Source organism: Lathyrus oleraceus, chromosome 5, assembly GCF_024323335.1.
Source record: "Lathyrus oleraceus cultivar Zhongwan6 chromosome 5, CAAS_Psat_ZW6_1.0, whole genome shotgun sequence".
NCBI classification, from domain to species: Eukaryota; Viridiplantae; Streptophyta; class Magnoliopsida; order Fabales; family Fabaceae; genus Lathyrus; species Lathyrus oleraceus.
Window position 1 is genome coordinate 644,354,582 of NC_066583.1, and position 26,436 is coordinate 644,381,017.

The 26,436-nt window shown below is 32.4% G+C and overlaps 1 protein-coding gene across 1 annotated transcript; it reads left to right on the forward strand.

The window, feature by feature from the left end:
• Positions 1 to 201: 201 nt before the first annotated feature.
• On the forward strand, positions 202 to 3,220 carry LOC127087593 (zinc finger BED domain-containing protein DAYSLEEPER). Its single transcript, XM_051028501.1, has 2 exons — positions 202 to 403; positions 903 to 3,220. Exon 2 carries the CDS (start codon positions 924 to 926, stop codon positions 3,063 to 3,065), a length of 2,142 nt encoding a protein of 713 aa, XP_050884458.1. The 5' UTR covers positions 202 to 403; positions 903 to 923; the 3' UTR covers positions 3,066 to 3,220.
• Positions 3,221 to 26,436: the final 23,216 nt, after the last annotated feature.

Here is a 26,436-nt window from a genome sequence, read left to right on the forward strand (position 1 = left end):
TTATAAATCTTTTTATTCCGCCGGTGTCTATTAATTAATCCCTAAAAATAAATCAAATATTTGTTTGCCTAAAATTTTAATTTTATAATAAGTTTTTAAATCCCATTTTCTCAAAAAGGAAATCTTATATGAAATAATAATCATTGAAGATTCTGCCATTGATTCTATGAAGCTTTTAGAATGTAAAATTTCATATATAAATGAATAATTAGGTCAAATAAACAACTTACTACAAAACCATACAACAAAAAAACTATTTAACTTTATTTACACTATTTGGAACCCTGGGTTTTTGCTTCAGCCGACGAACACTACTCTCACTATTAACAAACTCTTCTAATTCCAACTTCACCGTTCGCCGTCACAACCACCGTCGGTATTCCACTCATTCTCTTCCGTTCCGGTACTCATTCCTTTTCTCTGTTTCTGTTTCTGTTTCTGTTTCATGAATGCAATGCAACTTTCACCGATTGATTCATATTTCATACACGTTACGTTACTCATTCATGATAGATTGAATTTCGTTTTTAGGTTTCTTAGGTTTTTTTATATGAATTTTGATCACAAACACATAATCAAACTTTGATCACATTACATGTGAGAGACCAAACAGGGCTATGATCATGAAAATTCATATATTTTGTAGTTCTTAGTCTGCTTCTGATGATATGAATGTTGGAGTGAATCTAGGTTAAGGCGCGCGATCGTATTTAGTCTTTCATAATCGAAATTAAGATATAGTAGACTTTCCGTTAGGGACTGTTTCGGTGTCAAAACTTTTTTGTTTAAGTTGATCATTTTGAGAGAGTATTAGTAGAATTGTTTTATTATTTGTTTTTCTGTTAGTGTTCGGCGAGAAGTTTATGGTTTCACTCGGCGTTTGTCTTTTTATTTCGTTATAGGATTACACCTGATTTACTGTCATGAAGAAGCTCCCTGTTTCTGAAACAAAACGCGGTAAGCATGGGAGAAAGAAATCTCCTGTATGGGAACACTTCTATGAGGAAGCAACTGGTAAACCAGGATGTGCCAGGGCTATATGTAAAAGATGCAAAAGCTCGTTTGCTTATATGAAAGATTATAGACAATCTGGCACCAGCCATCTCCAAAGACACCTTACTTTGGGAACATGTCAGAGAAATCTACAAGCCAATCGCTCTAATACTGGTGTTAATCTACATCTACATAAGAAACAAGCTAGAGCGAAACCTTACAGTAATTCTATCTCATTTGATCAGATGCATTGCAACGATAAGATTGCCAAAATGATTATTTTGCATGATTATCCACTTCATATTGTAGAACACAAAGGTTTCATTGATTTTGCACGAGCACTTCAACCGCGGTTCAATCCACTGAGCTTAAATACTGTCCAAGAGGATTGTGTTGCCATTTACCTCAGAGAGAAGCAAAACCTTTTGAATCTTGTTAATGGGATTCCTGGGCGAATCAACCTCACCTTGGACTTGTGGACTTCAAATCAGACGTCGGGTTATGTTTGTCTTCGTGGACACTTCGTTGATGGTGATTGGAACTTACATCATCCCATTCTTAATGTTTTCGCAGTGCCGTTTCCTGATTTGGATGGTTCCTTTTTTAATCAAACAATAGTGACCTGCCTAAGTGGTTGGCATTTAAGTGGCCGCTTGTTTTCCATTTTATTTGATAAACTTTTTTCGAATGAAACTTTGATGGAAAGTATGAGGGATCTCCTCTCTCTTAAGAACCCTGTGATCCTCAATGGTCATTTATTAAGACAGAGTTGTTATGGTCGCGTGCTTAGTTGCCTTGCATTAGATTCTCTTTGGGCAATGCAAGAAACTATTGCTAAAGTTCGAAAGTGCGTGCAATATGTGAAATCTTCAAATTCTGTTGAAGAGAGGTTTTTGAAGATTAAGCAACAACTTCAAGTTCCTTGTAAGACAAATCTTTTAATTGATGACAAAAATAAATGGGACACAGTCTACCATATGCTTGTTGCTGCCTGTGAATTAAAGGAAGTTTTTTCCTGTTTTGATGTAGTTGATCATCCTAACGACACAATGTTACCTACAATCGATGATTGGAAGCAGGTTGAAAATTTCTGTGCATGTTTGAAGCTTTTGTATGATGCTGCTAAAACTCTAACCATCCAATCATACTCAACCGCAAACTTATTTTTCCCCGAAGTGTCCAAACTTAAGGTGCAATTGACTGAGGCGAGCCAAGATCCTTACTGTTGTAGTTTGATTTTGTCTCTGCAAGAGAAGTTTGATGTGTATTGGAGAGAAAGCTGCTTCATCTTAGCAATTGCTGCAGCCATGGATCCGCGGTATAAAATGAAACTCGTGGAATCTACTTTTGCTAAAATATTTGGTGAGAATGCTGAGCCATGGATACGAACTGTTGAGAATAGTCTTCAGGAACTGTTCCTCGAATATAGTATCATACAAGTGATGCCGTTTACAGAAACAAATTTTGACATTGGGAACGAGAATATGATGAAAACAGAATGTTTTGACATTGGGAACGAGAATATGATGAAAACAGAATGTTTTGACATTGGGAACGAGAATATGATGAAAACAGAATGTTTTGACATTGGGAACGAGAATATGATGAAAACAGATGCATTTCAAGAAGTATCACTTGATGCATTTCAAGATGTATTACTTGATGATGCATCTATTTTTCCTGTTGAAGACGGACTTATAGAAGATGGACTTCCTGATATTGAATTCTATATATCTGACTTCACTACTAACCAGCTATATAAATCAGAATTGGCTGAGTATCTTGAAGAGCCTCTAGAGCCCAATGTGCAAGAATTTAATGTTCTAAGCTGGTGGAGAATTAATGGATCCAAGTACCCGACTTTGTCCAGAATGGCATCTGATACTTTATCTATTCCAGTATCCACTCTATCCGCAGATTCTATTTTTGACACAGAAATTCGAAAAATGGATAGCTACAGGAGTTCACTAGACTCTCTGACTCTTGAGGCCCTTATTTGTACTAAGGATTGGTTCAATTGTGAATCAAAACCCTTTGATGTTTCACATACACTTGTGAAAATGAAGTATTAGATGACACTGGTTTTCTAATTCTTAGGCTATAGTTTTTAGGTGTTGAAATTTTGAAATTTTGAAATTTTGATTCAGGTCAACTAATTTTTGTGATCAACTCATTTTTTTCAGTGTTTAGAACATATTGGTGATTCTATTTTAATACTTTTTTATGAAATCTTTTATGTACACAACATTACTATATACACAATATTAATCCTTTCAGTCTATAACACATTTGTTACATATGCAGTTCTAATTCATATGTAGCTTGCCTAATCATAGTTTTAGCTCATATTATATTGTTTTTTATTTATTTTAAACCTTCGTTCTATAACTTGATAACTAAGCAGCAATCTCAAACTATGTAGTCTATTTTCTTTTACTGCAAATAAGTTAGAACTGTATCTAAGTTATAGATATGAGGAAGCTCAAATGTCAACAAGATTAATAAGTGACAGATGCATTTAGTTGTGGTTTTTATCAGATTATCTTTGATTACCTTTAACTCATCTGTGAAATTCAAAAGTATAAAACTAAGAAGCACTAATAGTACCTAGAACATAACACCTAAGTTCGGTGATGTTTATGATGTTTATCTCCGATACGGTGGTGCGTGGTGCGGGGTTGGACCTCCAAGGTTAGGACTCCAACACCTAAATCAAGATTCAAGATGAGTGTATTGAAAAATGAAGATCAGAGAGTGCACATTATTTTCTGTCTGAAATGACTTTTATACCTTAAATCAAATGGAGTGATTTGAATTGAAGTTGGTATCAGCTAATTGGGCCTTTGGTCTGCACAAAATAGTTGACCCCAAGGCTTGTAGCGGTTGAGGCTGGTCTTCAAGAGTATTGTTTGATGCGATCGAGAAGTGAAACGTTTGAAGTTAGTTGAAAAAATAGTGGGCGACAAGTGCACTAAATGCGTTCTTGTCACCGAAACGTTTCACTCTATATCCAGCATGTCACCCTAGGTATGACGAGTAGGAATGACTTCTCCGACCTAAGATACCTGAGTGTTTTCGGCTCTTCGCTATGTTTGATGGGATGGTGAACTAGTTTCCCTTGAATCTTCCCCTTCTCTTTGATTTGGACTGCTGATTTTTAACTAGCTTCTTCACAAAGTGCGGATTTTGCCCCAAAGTTTCTTTTTGTCTCTTTGTTGTTTTCTACTCACCTCTTCTTTTTGGGCTTGATTGTCGACCTTATTACTTCAACCTTCAGACCTTATGTTGCTTTCTCTTCGAGGTAGGATCTCTGACAAGACCGCAAGTGCACGACTTTTGTCGATTTTAATATAAAAGATATCGAATTTCATAGAGACCAAATGATAAGTATCGTTCTCTACGTTATTTATCTAAGGCGTTGTGAATGAGTTTGTTCGTGTCATTGGAAAATAAGTTGTTTTTAAGATTAATTACAATAACAAGAGAGCGGAATGTGGTTCTCGTCGACTGTTGGTCCTCTCAAAATCGTATCTTATAATTTATAAAGATAATATATTTTCATGCGGAAAAGGACTAAATTAGAGGCATTGCTCACTTTCGCGTGTACATGTTACAATTTCGAAATCTCATTAAAAAAATAATCACCCTTTCTTTACTTAAAAAGTTACATTTAGTAGAAAATTAATTTAAATGTATTGTACGCTTTCGCGTAGCCGATTCCGGATTTTTAGCCTTATAAACGCATATTTTCGCGTGTACGTTTATCAGTAAAAATTACCTTTTTGAAAATTAGAAATTTTCAAATTAATTAAAAAGGGCTATCACTGTATTCTAAAATGAATTCTTGAATTTTCTACACTCAGATACCATTTTCACTCTTTCGAGTTGAACCCGGTATCACTACGTGTCTGTTTTTGTAACAAATTTTAATTTATAAAAACTGGAATTTTTTAAACATAAAAGCAATTATCGTTGATTAAAAAAAGCAAATCTCATTATAAACATAAACTTTAAGACTTATTATAGTACCGTCGTTACAATGATCCTCACATTTTGGACTCAACTGATTTAAACTAACATGGTAAAGAAAATAAACAAACAAATTTTATTCATGGCATGCATGTTCATAACACTAAATAAATAATTAAAATAAAGGGAATCGGAAAAATTGCATAAAGATGAAGACTTGAATATAATAAATGGTGCTCCGAAGGGGGAGTTAAATCTAGTAAAGAAGTTGGAAATATATGTTGACAACAATGTTGACAGGATTAAATCTATGTAATAACAAAAATTACAACTCCAAAATGCAAAAATTAATTGAAGAGTACATGAAATTTAGAACTAAAGTTGCAATAATCACTCAATGTGAAAGTTTACTGCTTTTACAAAGTACATTATATGCTCAGATAAAGCTCGGATGCCTAAAAACAGTTCCTAAGGACTTATTTATAGGCTCAAATTCGTACACTGAATGATCAAATCATACCAAAGTAGTGGAGAAAGTGGTGGAGATGGGAACAACTTACTGTTGAGTCGTGGGCGAGAAACTGGACTGCAACGTCATGATAGGCATCACGTTGTTGATGTTGCGTTCGTCATGACCATGATGTTCATCTTTTTACTGACGGACCAACCTTCATCGGGCTCAAGCTTTTCTTCTTTGTTGTGTTGGCCAGTACTGACGGATTGACCTTCCCTGGGGATGATGGTCGTCATGACAGTAAAAAATTTATAAAATCTTCTTGTTTTCACTGATGTTCATCGTTTTATCTCGCAGAGGTCTCAAACTACTAAGTACTTAAAATAAGCCCACAATACCATATATATATATATATATATATATATATATATATATATATATATATATATATATATATATATATATATATAATCGACTCTAAAACATGTGCAAATCGAGCTTATAAAGTTGTGTGTTAACTCTGCCACACTTAAACTGTTGTTTGTCCACAAACAACTTTGCTCGCATATAAAAATATATAAAGTGTAGAAACATAGAAGAAAAAGGATTTAAGCAAACATAGAATCACAACTAATCATACATGGTTATGAATTCGGATCGGCTAAAGTTAATTCGATAAATACTAATCTTAACATCAAGGGTATTGTGACAACACAAATCGCATTTTACGGACAAAAATTTCCCTCCTATGCAAACCAATTCAAATTATGCAGTTGTCTCATAGTCTTACTCTCCTATTTATTTCATTCTCTTTCATTCGAGACAGACACATTAAGGCCTTTAATTATCTATACTAATGTCACATGCATGGTAGGAAAGCTAGTTAGAGATTGTTTTTCATCTTTTATTTTTTATTTTCTCATTTTGATCAAAGATGCACTTTTCATTTGGTTTTTCAAGGTTCAACCATCGTTGGGATGAGTAATTGGATGAGGATTACCAAACTTAGTAGATATAATTTTCCCATTTTATTATACATTTTTCGCTTATATTCATCGACTAACCTACTTAATATGTGACTATAGATGACATCTGACAGGATAGATAAACTACTAGAGGATTACTATAAACAAAATTTTGGGACTGACACAACGGGTATTTAAATCGATTTTCATATTCGGGAAGCTTTAGGTGTTGGAATAATATTGGTTTTGTCTGAATTATCCCAAGTGTATTTAACTTAGCCTATCTTTCTTTCTTTGCAATCTATATACTTTCAAAGTGTGTTGCGAATCCTAAGTTTTTTCAAAAAAAAAATGGCGGGTTCAAGAATTGGGAGAATTTAATAACACTATAGAAACACACACATAAAAAACTCGACAACACATACAAAGACTCGATAACACTAATTAACAATGAAAATAAAAATTCCTAAGCTAGAAAGCATATAAATCCTAATCTAGAAAGATAATAAATCGAACTAAAAAAGCAAGTAGATATAATACAAAGAAAGTGGGAAATTTCCTCTGTCACACTTGAATCATACATTGCCCTTAATATATTGGCAAAAGTACGAGAAGAAAGTTAGAACAGGTAAGGGGCATCAACGTTTTTGGGTGTATATATGGAAGTAAAAAAATGGTCTAGAGGGGGGTGAATAGACAAAAATAAAAATTCAACTGTTTTTTCAAAACGTATCAGAGATTTTTCAAAATATGCGAGCGGAAGGTTTGATGCAAAAATATGAAAATTATACTTTTCAAAATTATGATCACATTAACACTAAATCGCTTCACAAGCACCAAAGACGAATATGATGTTACATAAGATATTCAATTGATTCGATTGTATAATCCATGATGTGTGTTTATAGAACGATTCAATATAATGAATTTTAACCTCAATTAATTACCAAAATTTAATCATATCCAATTCTAACAAAACCTAATGCTTACGTAAGAAATAGCTATCAATTTAATAAACAATAAACTACACTAGAGTTAAAATACCGTTGTGAGAAATGGGGTTCCTATAATAACTTCTTGATTGAGACCTTTGACAATTATGATTGATGTTTTGAAATAGTAACCTTGATTACAATGTGAGCATTATGATGCTTATACTTGATGTTTAATGGAGTGGCATTTGTATCGACTAATGTTTCATTAGTCTTTTCATAGTATTTGGAAAGGATGAGTCCTTTTTAATACAATTATGATATGTTCCACTATCTATGAGACATGTGATGCTAATTTTGAAATCATATCAATCACAAGAGTGATGATCGAATACCACTTCTGAAATATAATATTCTCAATAGACTGAATAGAGTCTGATAAATCATTTTGGCTTATGAGAACTTCCTTAAAAGTCAAAGTAGGATCAGATGATTCAGGTTCATCACCATTTGTGGTATGGGTATGAGTTAGAAAGGAATCTTAGTTTCCAACTCAAGGTTTGAAGATAAGTAATATACTTTTGTAAGTGACTTACTTCCTTTTTGAGGTTGCTAATCTCATTTTAGAGATTGTCAGTGGTTATAGATTTTGTAATTAAAGATGAAGTATCTTTATCAAAAAGTTTAGAGATGTTAAAAGGTTATATACCTTGCATTAGATTATTTTGTTTAGTACTTTCATCATTGAAGATTAAGTATCTAAGTCTTATCAGGTATTTTCTATCTTTTTTATTAGAAAATTTCTCAATGAGATCAAACAAGAGCTCTTGTTCAGTTTTGTTTTGGTAATGACATTAATGGTTACGGGACAAAATCATTAACAAACATCTTCTTTAGATGAGTCACTATTTGGTTTATCATCATAAAAATATTCTTCTGAATCTTCATTAGAAGATCCATGCATTTATTTATTCTTATCATCATAGATAAGGAGAGTTGTGATTTTATCACATAGATCTTTGTTATCTTGAAATAATTCATTGATCTTGGTTTCGAGAGGACAAGTATCAGGTTTGTGTCCCAATTTTTGACACTTATAGGTTGCTATTTTTTGGAGGATTATTTGTAAGATTTCTTATAGGGTTTTTCTTTGTAAGAGGCTTTTACATAATTTCTTATCTCTTTTTAGTTTATAAGAAGGTGCTTTGATCTTTTTTGAGGCAAAGGTTTCGCAAAAGGTTTCACTTCTTTTTTAAAATTGGATTTATCTTATACAATACTTAGATTGGATCTTAAGTTTGAAATAAAGAGAAGGTCCTTCCTTTTTTATAAAACCAAAAAGTTGACCATAAGTACTTTCATTGAAGTTAACCTCATTAAGGCCAATGGTCTATTTGATTATGGGATAATATTTCTTTCACCAAAAAGTCTTGGGAGACCTGCAATAAATATTTCTTTCCAGAAAGATGTGTTGCAATCTACTCTGTTAAGAACATGAGTGAGGAAGACGTCATTGTACCATCTATAATCGGATTGTGTTGAAAATATTAAGTTTGATAGGATAATTTAAGACAGGGTTATTTCTTCTTAGGGATCTTCAAAGAAATACATTCTAATAGTAATGATAAGGAAATCAGTATCATCTGATTTTTCAACAAGACTTACATCTGCATTTTCATGCGCGTAGGTGTGTTGAAGAATGGATTTCTTATCTTCTTAAAAAATAGAATGATCCCACCAATTTTTTAGTTTACCGATAACACTAGTGACAATTAAGGTTGCGGCAATATGTTCATTAATGTTTTAAATTTGATAGGCATAACAAGAGATTCCATTTATTGGAGAGTGTTGAGTATTCCATACTCAACCTTTCCATTAATATTCCATTCATGGACGGCGCTACCATATATTTTAGAGGTTTAGAACCAAGACATTTCCTTAAACAGCATGTCAGGAGGATTACGTCTATTGTAGTAATCCCCCCCCCCCCCCCTTCCCGTATTAAATCATACGCGATTTAATTATTGACTAGGGTTTGAGGTGCTAACCTCATAATTATATTTTGAGCTTCATTTTCGAGATGAAAGCATATTATATTTTTTGGTGCATAAGTTCTAGCAGTACTTTTTCCGATTTTCTCAAAAAGAGTCATAGAAGGAAAACTAAGTTTATCTTTTATGCTTCTAGGGATACTTCTAGAGGACTAGAAGTAATTTTAGGAAATTGAGTAGTAAAAGTTTTTTAATCAATTTTGGTTGATAGATTATCAACTTATTATGAAATTGTGTGAAGGATTTGATTGGAATATTTATTTTGATCATGGATCTTTTTGATATCATCCATAATTATAGGCTCAGTTCCTATTCTATCAGTTTTGAAAGGAGTAGCAATAACTTCTCCTTTAGGAACAACAATTTTGAAGATTTATAAGGGAGGATGAATGGAAGTAATGGTTGAACCAGAAACCAGGTTCCATTTTTTGTAAAGGTTGGTTTGGACATTGATCTGGTTTTGAGAATATACATATTTGATGACATTCATGAGGCATTAAGCTTGAAATCGGTCAAGTAGAGGAATATTGGATTTGAACTTGTAAAGTCCTTTGATCCATTCGAGTTGAAGTTTATCAGGAAATGATTTGTCCAACTTCATGAACCAATATTTTCTAAATTTCTCCTCAGGGTGGTTGAATTCTTCTTCAAGGTAATTCCAATTGACTAAAAAGTTGGTTGACTGTATCATTTTAATACAACCTTCCATTTGGGGTTTAGTAGGTGATCCTAACCGGGAGATATCATCTATTACATGGTAATTAGGAATAGGATATGTAAAATATACCTTTATATTAGGATTGGAGTTTATATTAGAGGGTTTAGAGGATGGACTTTAAGCAGACATTTCTTGAATTGAAATTCTAGGAGGAACATTATGGGGTTGACGAAAGGAATTGGACCTAAGGATAACTCTTTCATATGGTTCTTATTCAATCTCATAAAACTCTTGACTAGAGATGTTTTGAGGAATTTAGGGAGTTTGAATAATAAATTCCTTTAAAATGGTTATTACGTTCCACTTCAGACTCTTAGGAGCGAAGTATGTGGGATTGTCTGCCTCGATATGAATCAGAACAGTTTCATCTTTCAAAGAAGGAGTTAGATTGAATTTAGAGTTAATATGAGAAAACATAACTCTAAATTATACTCTATACAAGATTACAAAGTTTTTGCACAGGTCTTTGAATTCATTTCCTTGAAGGTGAACATCAAGGTTTAATGATTCATGAATAAGAGAATCTGATATATCCATTGAGTAATTGAGAGCACAATCAAAATAAATTGGTCCATTGTAGATGTTAGTTTGAATCATGACCAAAAGAGATGCCTTGTATCTTTTAATTATGTTATGTCTTAAAGCGAGATAGATCGATGCATCAATACCTATATGAACTAGAGGTTTCACATCAACTTTAATAGATCCAAAATGAATATACCTATAGCGTTTTTAAATATATTTTTATATAAAACTTTAGATAAAAGAGGAATGCTTTGAAATTCTTCTTGAACATAGTTTCTTCATGATTTTTTATAGAGAAGGTTGTTTTGAAATCAAAAGTACATATCTGGTACATGGTTTTGATTTGAGTTCCGGGAATATTTCAATTTGAATAATTGTTTGGTATAAGTACTTATTTAGATTGTACTATACTGGAACTTGAACTAGAATAACCTTTATAAAGTAAATTTCTTATTTTAGAAGCCACTAATTCAATATGAAATCCTTGGGTATTTATCACAAAGTATGTGTTTATTGGGAACACCAAATGTTAGGCTTACCAACGGATTTATCCTTACTAAACGCTAAACACAAAGTTTAATGATAAATTCCTTTGAATTTTTAACAGAAAAATTGATTCTTAAAAAAAAGAAAAGACATTTTTCACATCCATCTGGTAAAGCTTGAACTTAAGGTGGCACGACAATCCTATTAACAATATAATGGATTCTAGACGGGAAACAAGAGAAAATGTTTCATCAAAGTCAACCCCTTTGAATTGAGTATATCCTTGTGCAACAAGACATGCTTTATTTTTAGTAACTTTCTCATTCTCACCAGACTTATTCTTGTAAATCTATTTAGTACCAATAATATTTGCAGAGTTAGGTTAGGAACAAGCTCTCATACCATATTTAAATTGAACAAGTTCTTTTGCATAGCATTGGCCCAATATTCATTAATAATGAGGGTCTCTTTTACATTTTTGGGTTCAATTTTTGAAATAAAACATATCTTAGCTATCATTTCTCTATAATTAACTGGTTCTTTTCTTTGTGTAGTGATTCCTTTATTTATACCTCCAATAATATCTTCAATGAGATGATTCTTTTTAACCCTTGATGGTCTTTTACTTTCAGAAGCATTATCTTCTTCATTTTTTACGTCTTCATCTTCTTTAGCAGACACTAGGTTGTTACTTTATTGTTTGGAACATCTTAGCACAAAATTTCGACAAGGGAGAACACATCTTTGTCTTCAAGTGGGATCAATTCAGCTTAATTATCATTACAAATTAAATTTAATGATTTCGTCATAGATTTTGTGTGCTTGTTAAACACACGATATGTTTACTATTAATATAATGCCCCAAAAAGATGCCTTAATAACTTTTAGGATCAAGCTTCAATCTTTGTTCTCCATCTGCAAGAATATAGAAAATATTTCCAAACATGTGAAAGTATTTAACGTTGAGCTTCCTCCCCTTTCATAGTTCATAATGAGTAGCCTTGGTACCTGGTCGAACTTTTACTCTATTACGAATATGATAAGCAATTTTCATTGCTTCTGCCCAAATATAGTACAAAAGATTTTTGTCATGAATCATAACTCTAGTCATATCTTGCAGGGTAGGGTTATTCCTCTCAACAACACCATTTTATTGAGGAGTGATGGGAGCATAAAACTCATGAGCAATTCCCTCAGTACTACAAAAGGTATAGAAGTTTGAGTTCTCAAATTCCCTACCATGATCACTTTGAATACGAATGATATTTTCAATTTCTTCTAATTTTTACGAGATAATTGATGGCACGGATCCTCAAAAATAGTGAAGGTATCAGACTTCTCACGAGTGAAATCAATCCAGGTGTATCTAGAGTAATCATTAAGACATACAAAGAGATACTTATTTCATCCAAGACTCTCAACTTGCATAGGTCCCATGAGATTCGTATGAAGTAGCTCAAGCACGCTTGTCGTAGTAAGATGTTTAACCATATTATGTGACATCTTGGCTGCTTTCTTACCTGACAATCACCATAATTTTTGTAAGTTGAGTGTGCACCTAAGAGAGAGAGGGGGGGGGGGTGAATTAGGTACTATAAATTTTTTCCAATTTTGTCTTGTTTTAATAATCTTTCGTTGGAGATTACTAAGTGAGAATGCGGTAAAGATAAATAACACATAGAGATATCTTGGTTCCCCTCACAGATCGAGAGTACTTTAGTCCCCTTTCTATATGAAAGATCTTTTACTATCTGTTATAACTTATACAAGACAAACACAACCACCAATAACAACCTCTTGTGATTCACTAAGTTGATATGAGAACAATCCTCCCAAACTCAACTCTCTTGCTTCCAACAATCCTGGACAACAAGGTGTTTACAACTAATTCTTGAAAATATTGAGTAAAGAAAATATATGACAATGTATCAATCACTATGAGTGATCTTCTCTTCCAAACACCCAATTTATAATGATATATTAGTGCTCAAGCGTTTATGAATATGAGATGAATTTTTTGGACTACTATATGTGAACAATGCTGAAAAATTCTTAATGAAAGTTCAAAGATCAAAACACTTGTTTGAAAAATAAATATGTATGAGATTTTAAATTACAATGGAAGAGGTGACTTTGAATTCTGAAATTATGAATATATATCACCTTGACACCTCTATGAAAGAGTGTGATTAAATGAAAAGATACAATGGTTAATGGATACACTTTGGAATAATTTTAGCTTAAAAGACATGTCTGAGCCCAACCACTCTTTCAGTAAAAATTCAAATTTTCGTGTTGGAAATCAATTTCCCAAAAGGGGGTAATCGATTTCCTGAGTTGAAAAAGTTTATTATGGCAAGTGGAAATTGATTTCCTGGAAAGGGGGAATCGATTTCCTGAACTAAAAATTGAATTTTGCCAATTGGAAATTGATTTCTAGAAATGGGGTAATCGATTTCCTTAACTAATTTTTGAAAAAATGCTTAGAAAAATTAGTGTAACAGCAAGGGCAAGTGAGACAATGAACCATGCATGCAATGAATGTTTGGATTAATTTTGAGCATCAAGTTATCAATATATATTGAATGCTTGTACCTTAAAAACTTAAGATTGATGTTAGTCTTCAAAGAGTCTTCAATCCTTTGATGCTAGCTTTCACACATTGCTTGAAACTTGATTTAATTAAATGCACTTGAAGCTTTTTCCATACTTTTTACATGATCATTTGAATTGGACTTTGTCTTCATCAAAACATATTGGATGGAGTGTCTTTACTTCACATTCTCCCCCTTTTTGATGATGATAAACAATTCAAGCTTTATGCACAATGCTCCCCTTAACAATGATAACTCCCCCTTGATCCATGCATCCATGAGAGTTTTACAATTTTTAAAGCTTGTTGCAGACATTGTAAGAGAAATGCATACAAAGAAATCATAATATCTTCTCCCCCTTTGTCATTAACAAAAAGGATGATAAAAGGTTATAAAAGATAAGCAAATAGGCATGGACATAGCAAAACATTAACTAACAAAGGAAATATGCTCAAGACAAACATTATTTAACAAATAAGACTACAACTTAAAATGAAACCATACATGAAAACAAAAAGCAACAATGAAATTTTAGAACATCAAGAGACAAAATACTAAAAAACAAAAAGAAACTCTAGTCACTATCTTCCATCTCTTCATTTTCTTCATCCTCATCTTCCTCTTCCTCTTCCTCTTCGACACCATTATGATGGTGATGTTGTTGTTTGAGGAAATTTATATCAGAACGCATGGCTCGAAGCTCGGAAGAATGACGAATGTCCATCTCATGAAGCTTGTTATATATAAGCTCAAGTGTGTATCCACCTACGGGAGCGGGAGAAAGGGCATAGAAATTTTCCGCGTCCATGTGTTTGTAGAGACCATCAACATCCTTGAAAATTACCATATTTTTCAGACATATTTCTAGATATCATACTTATCCTTCCCATTTTTCTAGAGGGTTCTTGACGCAACTCAATCCCACATGATACTAAGAGTTTTATAATGGCTCTCTCATAGAGAAAACCACTTGTCAAACTTCTTGAATATTCCATATGTCGAAGTATCACATAATCCCAATTAATCTTCATATTCCTTTTCATAGAGAACATGAGTTGCATTTCTGTATTTCCAATTTTTGCATAATTGTTTCCTTTGGGAATAAGCACATAAGCGAGGAAGTAGTGAAGCATGCAGTCAGTTACTGACAGATTCTTGCTTGATAAAAACAATTTTGTTGAATTTGAGTGAGTGTGACGAGCATATAATTCTTGTTCAAAGATCCTGCTCAAACTGAAGTAAGACCTTAAGTTGTTGAAATTTTCCCAACCCTCAGTGTCTGAAGTAAAACTTTAATGACACCATAGAATGCGATGGTTTCCAAAATAGGATTCTTATCTTTCAAACTAGAGAAATACAAGGATTTGACCTCAACCATAACCCCAATATTTGACATTGTACTATAATCATCTTTTGCTTTTGTATAAAAGGAATAATTAGAAATGTCATATGTCGTCCAAGTTATCACAGTAAATTTTGGCATGTACAACAACTATTTAATTGTCTCATATGCACCAGCATAATTAAAAATCCTCTTATTAAACCAACTTGTGAATTCCTTGTTATGTCATGTCAACAACCACTTGGTATTCATTCGGGAATATTTTTTCTTTATAACTGTTTTGTGAGTAGCTATGTAAGGTTCAACTACGCTAAGGTTATCCAATATATAGAAATGTGCTCCAAGTACTACATCCATATCCATTAACTTAACATTTAAACCTTGAGTACATATACCTTCAAATTTGTCATCATGATGAGACTTTGGAATTCCAATAGACTTTGTTTCTGATAAATAGTTTGAACAAAGCTCAACAACTTCTTTTGTGATGTAGCTTTCAACGATCGAAGCTTCTGATTGGTGATGATTCTTCGTATATCCTTTAAATATCTTCATGTATCGCTCTATAGGGTACATCCATCTTAAATAAACTGGACCACAAAATTTGATTTCTCTTATTAGATGAACAAGTAAGTGAATTATAATGTCAAAAAATTATGGAGGAAAATACATCTCCAATTAACACAATGTTATTGTAGCCTCATCTTCTAATTCATCTATTTTTTTAAAATAAAGAACTTTATTACATACAACATTGAAGAATAAGCACAGTTTGGTTATAAATACTCTTTTTGGAAGGATGTCACGGATAGCCACTAGTAAAAGTTGTTGCATCAAGACATGATAATCATGAGATTTCAAGACAATTAACTTGAGATATTTCATTGATAAAAGTTTCTTGATGTTTTAAGAGTAACCTTAGGGAACTTTGATACCATGCAAACACTCACAAAAATTTTTGTTTTCCTTTTTAGATAGAGTGTGACATGCTGAAGGTAAATAATATCTTTTTCCTCTATCTTCTGGAGTCAACTATTGTCGTATACCCATCTCCACCATATCTAAATGAGAATTTTTATTATCTTTAGTCTTGCCTAAAATGTTTATAAGTGTTCCTATCAAACTATCACACATATTTTTCTCCACATGCATCACATTAAGACAATGTCTTACATCGAGTCTAGACCAATATGGAAGATCAAAGAACATTGTTCTATTTTCCAAATATTTCTCTCAAAGGGACCGTATTTATTCTTCCCAAAGATAACAGTAAGGTGTTCTTGTCGTTGATAAACTTCATCTCCAGTTAAAGGTTTATGAGGGATTTCAATCTCCCACTTTCCGTTAAAAGCCTTCTACAATCTACGATAAGGATGATTGAATTTTAGAAGTTTTTGATGCCCAAAGTAAACGATCATTTTGACAAACTCAAGCTGGTGAAAACAAGTATTATATTTATATATATGACACGTTTTATGTCCTTTTACACTATATCCAGCCAAATCACCATATGCCGAAAAGTCATTTATTGTGCAAAATAACATTGCACACATCTTAAACTTTTCACCAAAATATGCATCATCAACGTCAACACATTTATTCCACAAAAGTTTTAAATCCTCAATTAATGGACTTAGATAAACATCTATATCATTTCCAAGTTGTCTTGGTCCAGAAATCATCATACTTAACATCATATACTTGCACTTCATGCTCAACCAAGGAGATATGTTATAAATCGTGAGAAGAACAGGCCACGGAGAATGGTTAGTACTTAGATTATCAAAGGGGTTCATTCCATATGTGGAAAGCCCAAGCCTATGGTTTCTTAGTTCAAGACCAACATCCAAAAACAATTAATCGTTTTTCTTCCATTTCAAAGAATCAGCTACATGGCGAACGTTTACATCACATTTTCTTTCATCTGCATGTCATCTAATATTCTTTGCATCATTCGCATTAGCAAAAAGTCTCACCTTGACATTATTAGCAAGTACCATAACATTTTATCAGGAGGATGCTTCTTACTAACATTGTCATTGTCATCACCATTGATGTTCTTCAACTTGTAGCGCGACTCACCATATTCTAGATATTGATCCAAATTTTCATACTTTTGCCTCTATATTATATAATCATTAGGGCATGTATGTATTTTGTCATACTCCAAACCCATTGGACATAATATCTTCTTGGCCTTGTAACAACGTTCCAAAAAAATGTTATCTTCTGGTAGCATTTTTTTAACAAATCAAGCAATTATGTGAAACTTTTATTTAACCACCCATGTTTTACCTTCATATTAAACAATTTTAACAACACATACAATCGTGTAAAACTGGTGCACACCTTATATAAAGGTGCATCTTTTCTGCTACGTAAAGTATCATAAATATGAGCTTTTATATAAGAGGGTTATCCAATATCACAGATCATCTTCTAGTCGATCATTCACATCTTCATCATCTTCATCCATTTGCGACGTCACATTTCGATTATTATCCACTTCTCCATGCCACGTCCATGTTGCATAATTTTTACAAATTTCATCACAACATAGGTGATGCAATATTTATTTCTTTGGCCGTTTTTTGATATTCTGCCAAATAACACAAGGACAATAAAAGATACCATTATTGTCGAGAACATTTTTTTCGGAGGATTCAAGAACTCCTTTCTCATACACCAGAACTAATCTATCAGTTTTCATCCAACTATGATTCGTGACAAATTCTAATATTTATATCAAAAGACTAATATGAATGACACACTAATTCTATACACACAACATCCTAATATGATTATATCCATATCCAACACCAAAATCTAAAGCATATTCACAAAATCTGAATAAAACATGAACAATACACATGACAATGTCAATTCCGAAAGCGTTGATTCATGAAATGCAATAAAATCCAGCATCATTTATTTGTTAAAAAAGAAACTAGTAACCCTAGCAAAGAACATAAACATTCAGAAGCGTCAGAGAGAGAATGGTAAATAACCCTAGCAAAGAACATAAACATTCAGAAGCGTCAGAGAGAGAGAGAATGGTAACATACGTTAATTCGAATAGGATGACGATTTTGTTTCCATAAATTATATTCGTTCCAAAAAAGAATGAAGATGGTGAATATTCCACTATCATTGTCATCTCGTTTGCTAGGGCGCCCTTGTGCGTTATGAACGAAATGAAGTACCTATTATGTTTTAATTTTATGGGAAATAATTCCACAACGGTTGCAAACTTTAACCGTAATGCTTTATGGAACATATAACCACGGTTGAATGAAACAACCGTAGTTGTTTTACTTTCAATTTTTAAATAACAATAAATGTGAAAGGGCACACACTTATTTTTATTGAAAAAACGGAAAAATATTGATGCTGGGATTTGAAGCTTGTCATCCAAATTATATGACCACAGTTATTTTTAGGAACCGTGATGAAAAGTTTCTTAGTAAAATAAAATAAAAGCATGCCCGTAAAAAATGTGATATGACTACGGTGGCAAAATGTTGAAGGGTAATTCCGTATTTTAGTATTTCGCCTACGTGAGATTATTGTTTGTATATATAAGTGAGTTGTGTGCTTAGCCATTAAGTAACATAACACATTGTACGCAAAGGTAGTGGAGTAATCATTCTCTGTGTAACCGTTAGTGGAATAGTAGTGGAAGTTTGTTAGAGTTTGTTATTCTCTCTCTCCCCCCCCCCCATCTCTCTCTCTCTCTCTCTCTCTATATATATATATATATATATATATATATATATATATATATATATATATATATTATCTCTCTTATTCCATCTTCATCTTATTCACCTTGTGCACCAATTTGGTATCTAGAGCTTCAGTTCAGATCCACAAGGAAACCCAGGAGAACACGAGTGAACGGTGAAGCGTTGTGTAATTGATTTTGTTTCTTGAATTTGTGTTGAATTTATAAATAGGAATTGTAACAAAATGATATTTCTTGATTCAGTGGGATTGGGAAACACTAGTGTTTGGTGAGATCTGAGCGATTTGCTCAAGGTTGAAGATGAATGGAAATAGTAATCTGAGTACTAAGCTTCCAGTGTTTGTGGCAAGAACTTGAATCGATAGGAGGACTCAAATGTGTGTGTTGTTTGGCGCTCAAGATGTTATTGATCTCATCAACGACAGTTACATTCTGGTTTCACTTTTAGAAAATGCAACGGATGCGCGGAGAAATGATCAGTGTGATCTAAGGAAGAAGGATCAGAAGGTGTTGTTCTATATCCATCAGTGTGTGGATGTGAATGAGTTTGAGAAAATCGTTGATTCAACGACGGTGAAGGGTGCATGGGACACACTGGTACGGTGCTACGAAGGTGATTCATCAGTGAAGAAGGTAAAGCTTAAATATCTATGTAAGAAGTATGAGAATCTCAACATGAATAACAATGATAATGTACCTGACTACACCTCCAAAGTGATTCTGACCATAAATGAGATAAAGTCATGTGGAGAAACTCTCTCTGAAGAAAGTATCATTGAGAAGATGATTATATCTCTTACTCCTCAGTTTGATTACATCATTGTAGAAATTTAACATTCTAAGGATCTTAGCATCATGAGAATAGAAGAGATGTAAAACAGTCTAGAGGCACAAGAGTTGTGTCTGACTAAAAGAAACTCTGAAATGGAGGTAAGGCAATAGACTCTGAAAGAAGCTTCTGGTAAGAAATATCAGAAGCAGTCTTGGTCAGAAGCCAGGAAGAGATATAATGGTGTTCATAAGTCATAAACCTCAACTTATGAAAGGCAGAAGAGTGTTCAGAAGGGGAAGGAGAAGTATGACAAGAGGAAGGTTTAGTGGTATTATTGTAAGAAGTTTGGCCATTTCGTTGCTGATTATTGGTCAAACAAGAAATAGGAGCCAGAAGAAGAAAATGTAGCCAGAGGAGATTCTAATGATGAATATGTGATGTTGATGGCTTCTGAATCTGATGATGTATATTTGGCAGACTAGTGGTATATGGACATTGGCTGCTCAAATCATCTTACTGGAAATAAGAAATGGTTGGTTGATTTTGACTATAGAAAGAGGACAAAGATCATATGTGCTGATGGTAAATACCTCAATCCTAAAGGTATGGGAAATGTCAGAGTAGTTCTGAATAATGGTAAACAACATTGATTCAGAATGTGTGGTATGTTCCTGGCATGAAAAGCAATCTGATGAGTGTAGGCTAATTAATTGAGAAAGGATTTTCAGCTACCATGAAGGACAATCTTTTGAATTTGTATGATTGTAATCTGAAGTTGATTATGAAGTTAGAACAGGGGAGGAATAGAACATTCAAAGTGAATGTTAAAACTGCATACTCTTAATGGCTTAATGCAACAAGTGTTCTGAAGGAGAGTGAGCTATGGCATAAAAGATTTGGTTATCTGAACTTCAGAAGCTTAGGGCATCTGAATTCAAAGAAGTTGATACATGGAATTCCTGTAATTAAAAATCTAGAGAAGCCATTCAATGTATGCATGAGAGAGAAGCGACCAAGACTGCCATTTGCATATGAAATGCCTCAAAGAGTAAAGCATGCTCTAGGTGTGGTGCATTCTGATGTGTGTGGACCATTTCCAGTACCTTCACTTGAGGGGAATAAATATTTTGTGTCATTTTTTCATGATTTAACAAGAATGACATGGGTATCCCTTATAAAGTTCAAACATTAGGTGTTTGCTGAATTTAAGAAATTAATAATCAAGGTTGAGAATCAGAGTAGTGAAAAGCTGAAAATTCTTAGAATTGATGGTGGAGGTGAGTATAACTCTAAAGAGTTCATAAAGTTCTGTGAGGAGAATGAAATTAAGCATGAGGTGATTGTTTCATACACTCCTCAACACAATAGCCTTACTGAAAGAAGAAATCGGACTTTTCTTGATATGATAAGGAGCATGCTGAAGGAGAAAAAGTTACCTCACACCTTGTGGCGAGAAGTTGTTGCTACTGCAACATATGTGCTCAATAGGTGTCCAACCAAGAAACTGAAGAAAGTTGTTCCTTTAGAGAAGTGGACTGAAGATAAGCAAAGTGTGAGCCATCTAGAAATGTTTGGTTCTGTTTGTTGCAAACATGTTCCATATCCTAAGAGAAAGAAGTTGGATGACAAAAGCAGAGTTATGTTGCTTGTAGGGTACCATAGTAAAAGTGATTATAAGCTCTACTGTCATGTCACTAACAAGGTAGAATTCAACATATATGCCATTATGAAGGAATAAAAAATGTGGGATTGGAGTAAATCTCAATCCAACTCTGGTGTACTGCCAACTTCTAAAGATACTTCAAAGTCAGAAGGAGAATCTGCCTCTAAAGATGAATCAAAATTTGATGGTGATTTTGAGGATGAAGATGAGTCAGAGTCTAAAAGTGACTCTGATGCTAAAGACGAGTCTGACTCTAAAGGTGAATCTGATTCTAATCCAGATTCTAATGGTGATTCAGAATCTGGTGGAAATCCAGACTTTGGGAATATTCATGCCTCTGAAGGTGGTATTTTTAGGGTTTCAGCATCTGATATTGTTTCAACGTCCAAAGAAGATTCTGAACAAGTTCATATGCCACAAAGAATCAGAAACATTCTAAGAAGATTTGTAGAGTTTGGCATGCTGCAAGATACTGAAATGGACTCTAAAGGAGAATTCATTTAGTGTGCCATGTTAGTAGACTCTGAACCGATTAGTGTTAAAGAAGTGTTCAAGAAGAAAGTGTGGTTGAATGCAATGAAAGAAGAACTTGAGGCTATAGAAAGAAACATGACTTGGAAGTTGGATGAGCTTCCAAATGACAAGAAAGTCATCAGTGTCAGATGGGTTTTTAAAGAGGAACTAAAGCCAGATGGATAAATTGGAAAATATAAAGCATGGTTAGTGGTAAGAGGTTTTATACAGAAACCTGGGTTATACTACTTTGAGGTGTTTGCTCCTGTAGCGAGACATGAGACAACCATATTGGTGATTACGATAGCTGCTAACAGGAATTGGCCTCTGATGTATTTAGATGTGAAATCTGCATTTCTGAACGGTCCATTACAAGAAGATGTATATGTGTCAAAACCTCTTGGATTTGTGAAAAACAATCAGGAAGAGATGGTGTACAAGTTACATAAAGCGTTGTATGGACTGAACAAGCTCCTAGAGCTTGGAATCTGAATATTGATTCATTTTTCAAGCTCCAAGGATTCATAAAGTGTGAGATGGAGTATGGCGTTTATGTTCAGCATACTTCTGACGGTAATATGATTCTGGTGTATCGCTATATTGATGACATATTTCTAACATGAAGTTGTGAACATGAGATAGCTAAGTTCAAGAAGGTGTTATTGAATAAGTTTGAGATACCTAATCTAGGAAATATGACATATTTCCTAGGGATGGAGTTTATGTACTATGAGAAGGGTATCATTTTGCATCAACTAAAGTATGAACTTAAGCTTATGAAGAGATTTAACTTGTTGAATTATAAGGTTGTGGTCACAGCTACAGAAACAAATCACAAATTGAAGTCTGGTCCTGAAGGTGATGATGTATATGTTACAACTTTCAAGTTGTTAGTTGGATCTCTTAGGTATTTGTGTAATACCAGACCTAATATTTCCTATGCAGTTGGAATGGTTAGTAGGTTCATGAGTAAATCGAAGTGGTCTCATTACTAAGATGTTGTCAGGATTCTGAGATATATTAAGGGGACTCTGTAGTATGGAGTTTTGTTCCCTTCTGGAGAAAAGACTAAGTCAGAGTTGATGTGTTACTCGGGCTCTGATTGGTGTGGAGACAGAGTTGACAGAAGAAGTACTTCTGGATATTTGTTTAAGTATCTGGGATGTCCTATTTCTTGGTGTTTCAAGAAACAACCAGTTATTGCTTTGTCAACCTGTGAAGCTGAATACATTACAGGTGTTCTGAATTTACTATAGGTCTAAAGATCAAGGTAAGCAAACCTATGAAACTGATGGTTGATAACAAGTCTGCAATCAATCTTGCTAAGAATCCAATGTTGTATGAAAGAATCAAACATAGTGAGACTAAGTATCATTTTCTGAGAAGTCAGATTCATAATGGAGTGCTAGAAGTTATGCATTCTAGCACTCAGAAGTAGCTGACAGATGTTCTGACGAAAGCGATCAATCAAAACTAATAAATTTCTCCACTTGAGGGATGAAATTGGTGTTATTAGTTTTGATTAATTAAATCCTGAATTAAGGGATGATGTTGAAGGATAATTCAATATTTTAGTATTTCGTCTACATGAAATTATTGTTTGTGTATATAAGTGATAGTGTATTTAGTCATTAAGTAACGTAATACGTTGTACGCAAAGGTTGCGGAGTAACCATTCTCTATATAACCGTTACTAGAATAGTAATGAAAGTTGTTAGAGTTTGTTATTCTCTCTCTTCTCTTTTATTTCATCTTAATCTTATGCACCAACACAAAATAACCCTTGTAATATTGTTTCACCGAAAGAATCCTGGTAGGTTATAAAACTATTTTGATCAAAAGTATATTTTTTGTCTATATAAAAGTTATTTTTATTTTGACATTATTTATAAAAAAAAATTGAATAAACAGTTAATTTGTTTCCTTATATAAAAATATGTCCTTTATAAAAATGTTGTATATAGATGACAAAAGTAATATTTAACTCTACCATTGAATGTTATTAATCATAAACTTTAATTATAAAAAGCTATATAGTATAGTTGATTAAAATTATCTGAGGACTTTAACATTCTTATTATTATTAAATTATAAACTTAATTAAAACAAATTTTATTAAATTTTTTATAATTAATATTTATTTATGTAGTTTCACTTATAATAGTTATTTCCTCCGTTTCTTTTTAAGCGTCAAATATTTTTAAAAAAATTGGTTCCTTTTGAATTGTCATTTCCAAAATTCAAGATGATATGATCTGAATTTTTGTCAAAATTACCCTTATATGATTATTATAGATCTAAAATGAAAAAATGAAACAAACTATAACAAATAACTAAAAATAATATAGATAAAAAATAATTATTATTTAAAAAGTAAATCAATAATAATTATTTTTTTATAATTATAAAAAGATATTAGTATGCACTATAAATATAAAAAGTTTTATACTGTCAATGCATAATAATCATATTACTTTAAATCTTTCAAATCAAAATTAAATCTTTCAAATAAATTAGTAATTATGATTAATTGACAAAAAGAGTAACACTTAAAAAAAAAAAAAAAAAGAGTATTGAATAATGTATATTGAATTGAAGTGATTTGGTACAATAGGAGTGGTTATTGTGGCATGCAACTTGCATAATTGTTTTTTTTTATTGAATTGATGTGATTTGGGAGTGAGAAAAGTACTGAATACTGAATAGAGGTTTAGAGTGAATGATATGAAAATTCGTGATTGAGTTGACATGTATTCTGGTTTAGATGTAGGTTCAATTGAAACTCGAAAAACAAAAGGAATTGGTAAAATCATATTGAAAGGTATCAATTGAAGGCAATTAAGTTTGACCAGAATAAAATCATATTGCAATGTACTAGTAGTTTGATTTTGAGAAAGTTGGACAACATTTGCCGACTTTTTTTCCCTTGCACTATTTCATATCTAAAATTAAAATCTCAAATTGTTTTACTTTAAAAAAAAATTTAAAGTATCCATTTTAAAAAGAGACTTCTCAAATCAATACACGGGTGCATGTTGTGTTTGTAATCAGAAAGGAATCCGATCATTCATTTATCAAAGAAAAAATATTTTATTATTATTTTTGAAACATACATTCATTCATTGATTATATGAGTTTCTTCGTAGTTTATTAATTGGACAAATATTGTCTTGAAAATGAGTATTCTTAGGATTTTTTTTAAATGGAACAGTTTGGAATTTTAATTTCAATAAAAAAAAAGTCATATTTGCCATCAAAAATTGGACGTGGAAGACAACAATGAATAAAATATATTTTAAATATCATTGTCTTTATTTTATATAAAAAGAATAACAAAATAAATATTTATCTCATATATTTTATTTATACTATAAAAAAACAAATATATGTTATGTTGTCTAATTTAATAATTATGCAATTTAGTTAGTTAAAACTAGTTCAATAATCATGTAACATAGGAGTAGTTAATTAAATTAAAAATAACTATGTAATATAACTTATTAAATAAAAATAAATATATAACATAGTTAATTCAAACTAATTTAACAATTTTGTTATTGAAGATAATATTAAACTTTCTAATATTATAGAAAAGACATTCTACTAAGATAAAACATTATTATAAATTTAATTTTAGGGACACTTATAAAATGGTTTGGTTTATATTTTCTTTAATGAGTTGATTATTATCCAACTGTTAGTCTAACATTTCAAAAGTATTTTCATTGGAATTGGATTAATCACATTCCGGCTGGTATGAAATGATAAGAGAAGTGTTTGCTTTTGTAGTGTCAAGAAGAGCAAGAAAAGTGTGTTGTTGCACAATAGTGGATCCAATGGGTGAGATTGTTGGTCTTTTGTCACAATGTCTTCAAATGGAGTGTTTCTAGAAGCAAACTTCTATGGTGTTCCCAGGTTTCTGACAATAAACAAAAAAAAATGGATTCCTCTTCCAGGCTCGGTGGGAACAGTTCTTGCTCAAAAATTCAAGATTGACTTTTGTTATAAGGTTTGAATATTTGTGCAATGGTTTTATCTTCTTCATGGGGAGAAGACCTTTTTTGATGGGTGGTAGGGGATGCGTAGGTATGATTTGGAATTGGATAGGAATGCATTGTTCATATAATTAATCCCTTAAAGAAAATGAATGACATAACCTTTCTCTTTGTAACTCTTTATCTTTTTATTTGACTCTCATTCTTTTTTTCTTTTTTGGTTTAGTGTAACTCTCTCATTCTAACCATCTAAGAGATTTATATACTTAATAGGATGTGCAAGTATATCAATAGCAACACCAAATAAAATTTGGCATCATATGTTTTTCATATACTTATTTCCTCTATCCGTTTTTATTATTCGCATGTTTTAAATAGATTTTTAATTCATATATAATGTCGCTCTAAAAGTAACACATAACTCTTTGTGATGGGTAGAGAATTTAAATATTTGCGACAAAGAATTCTTAATCTCTTATGTGAATCTTAATACTGTTTTCTAAATCAAATTGACTTATGTTTGGTAAATTTCGGAAGAGAAAAAAATCAATTAAATGAAAACCTATCAATCATTTAACCCAAATCTCTTGATTACTAAACATTTATACTTTATGCTTGAAAAACAACATCTATACTTCGATGGAAATATCACTTATAATCCGAACAAAATTAATTATTTTTAAATTCACTTTTTAAACACCCCATATAACTTTTTTTTC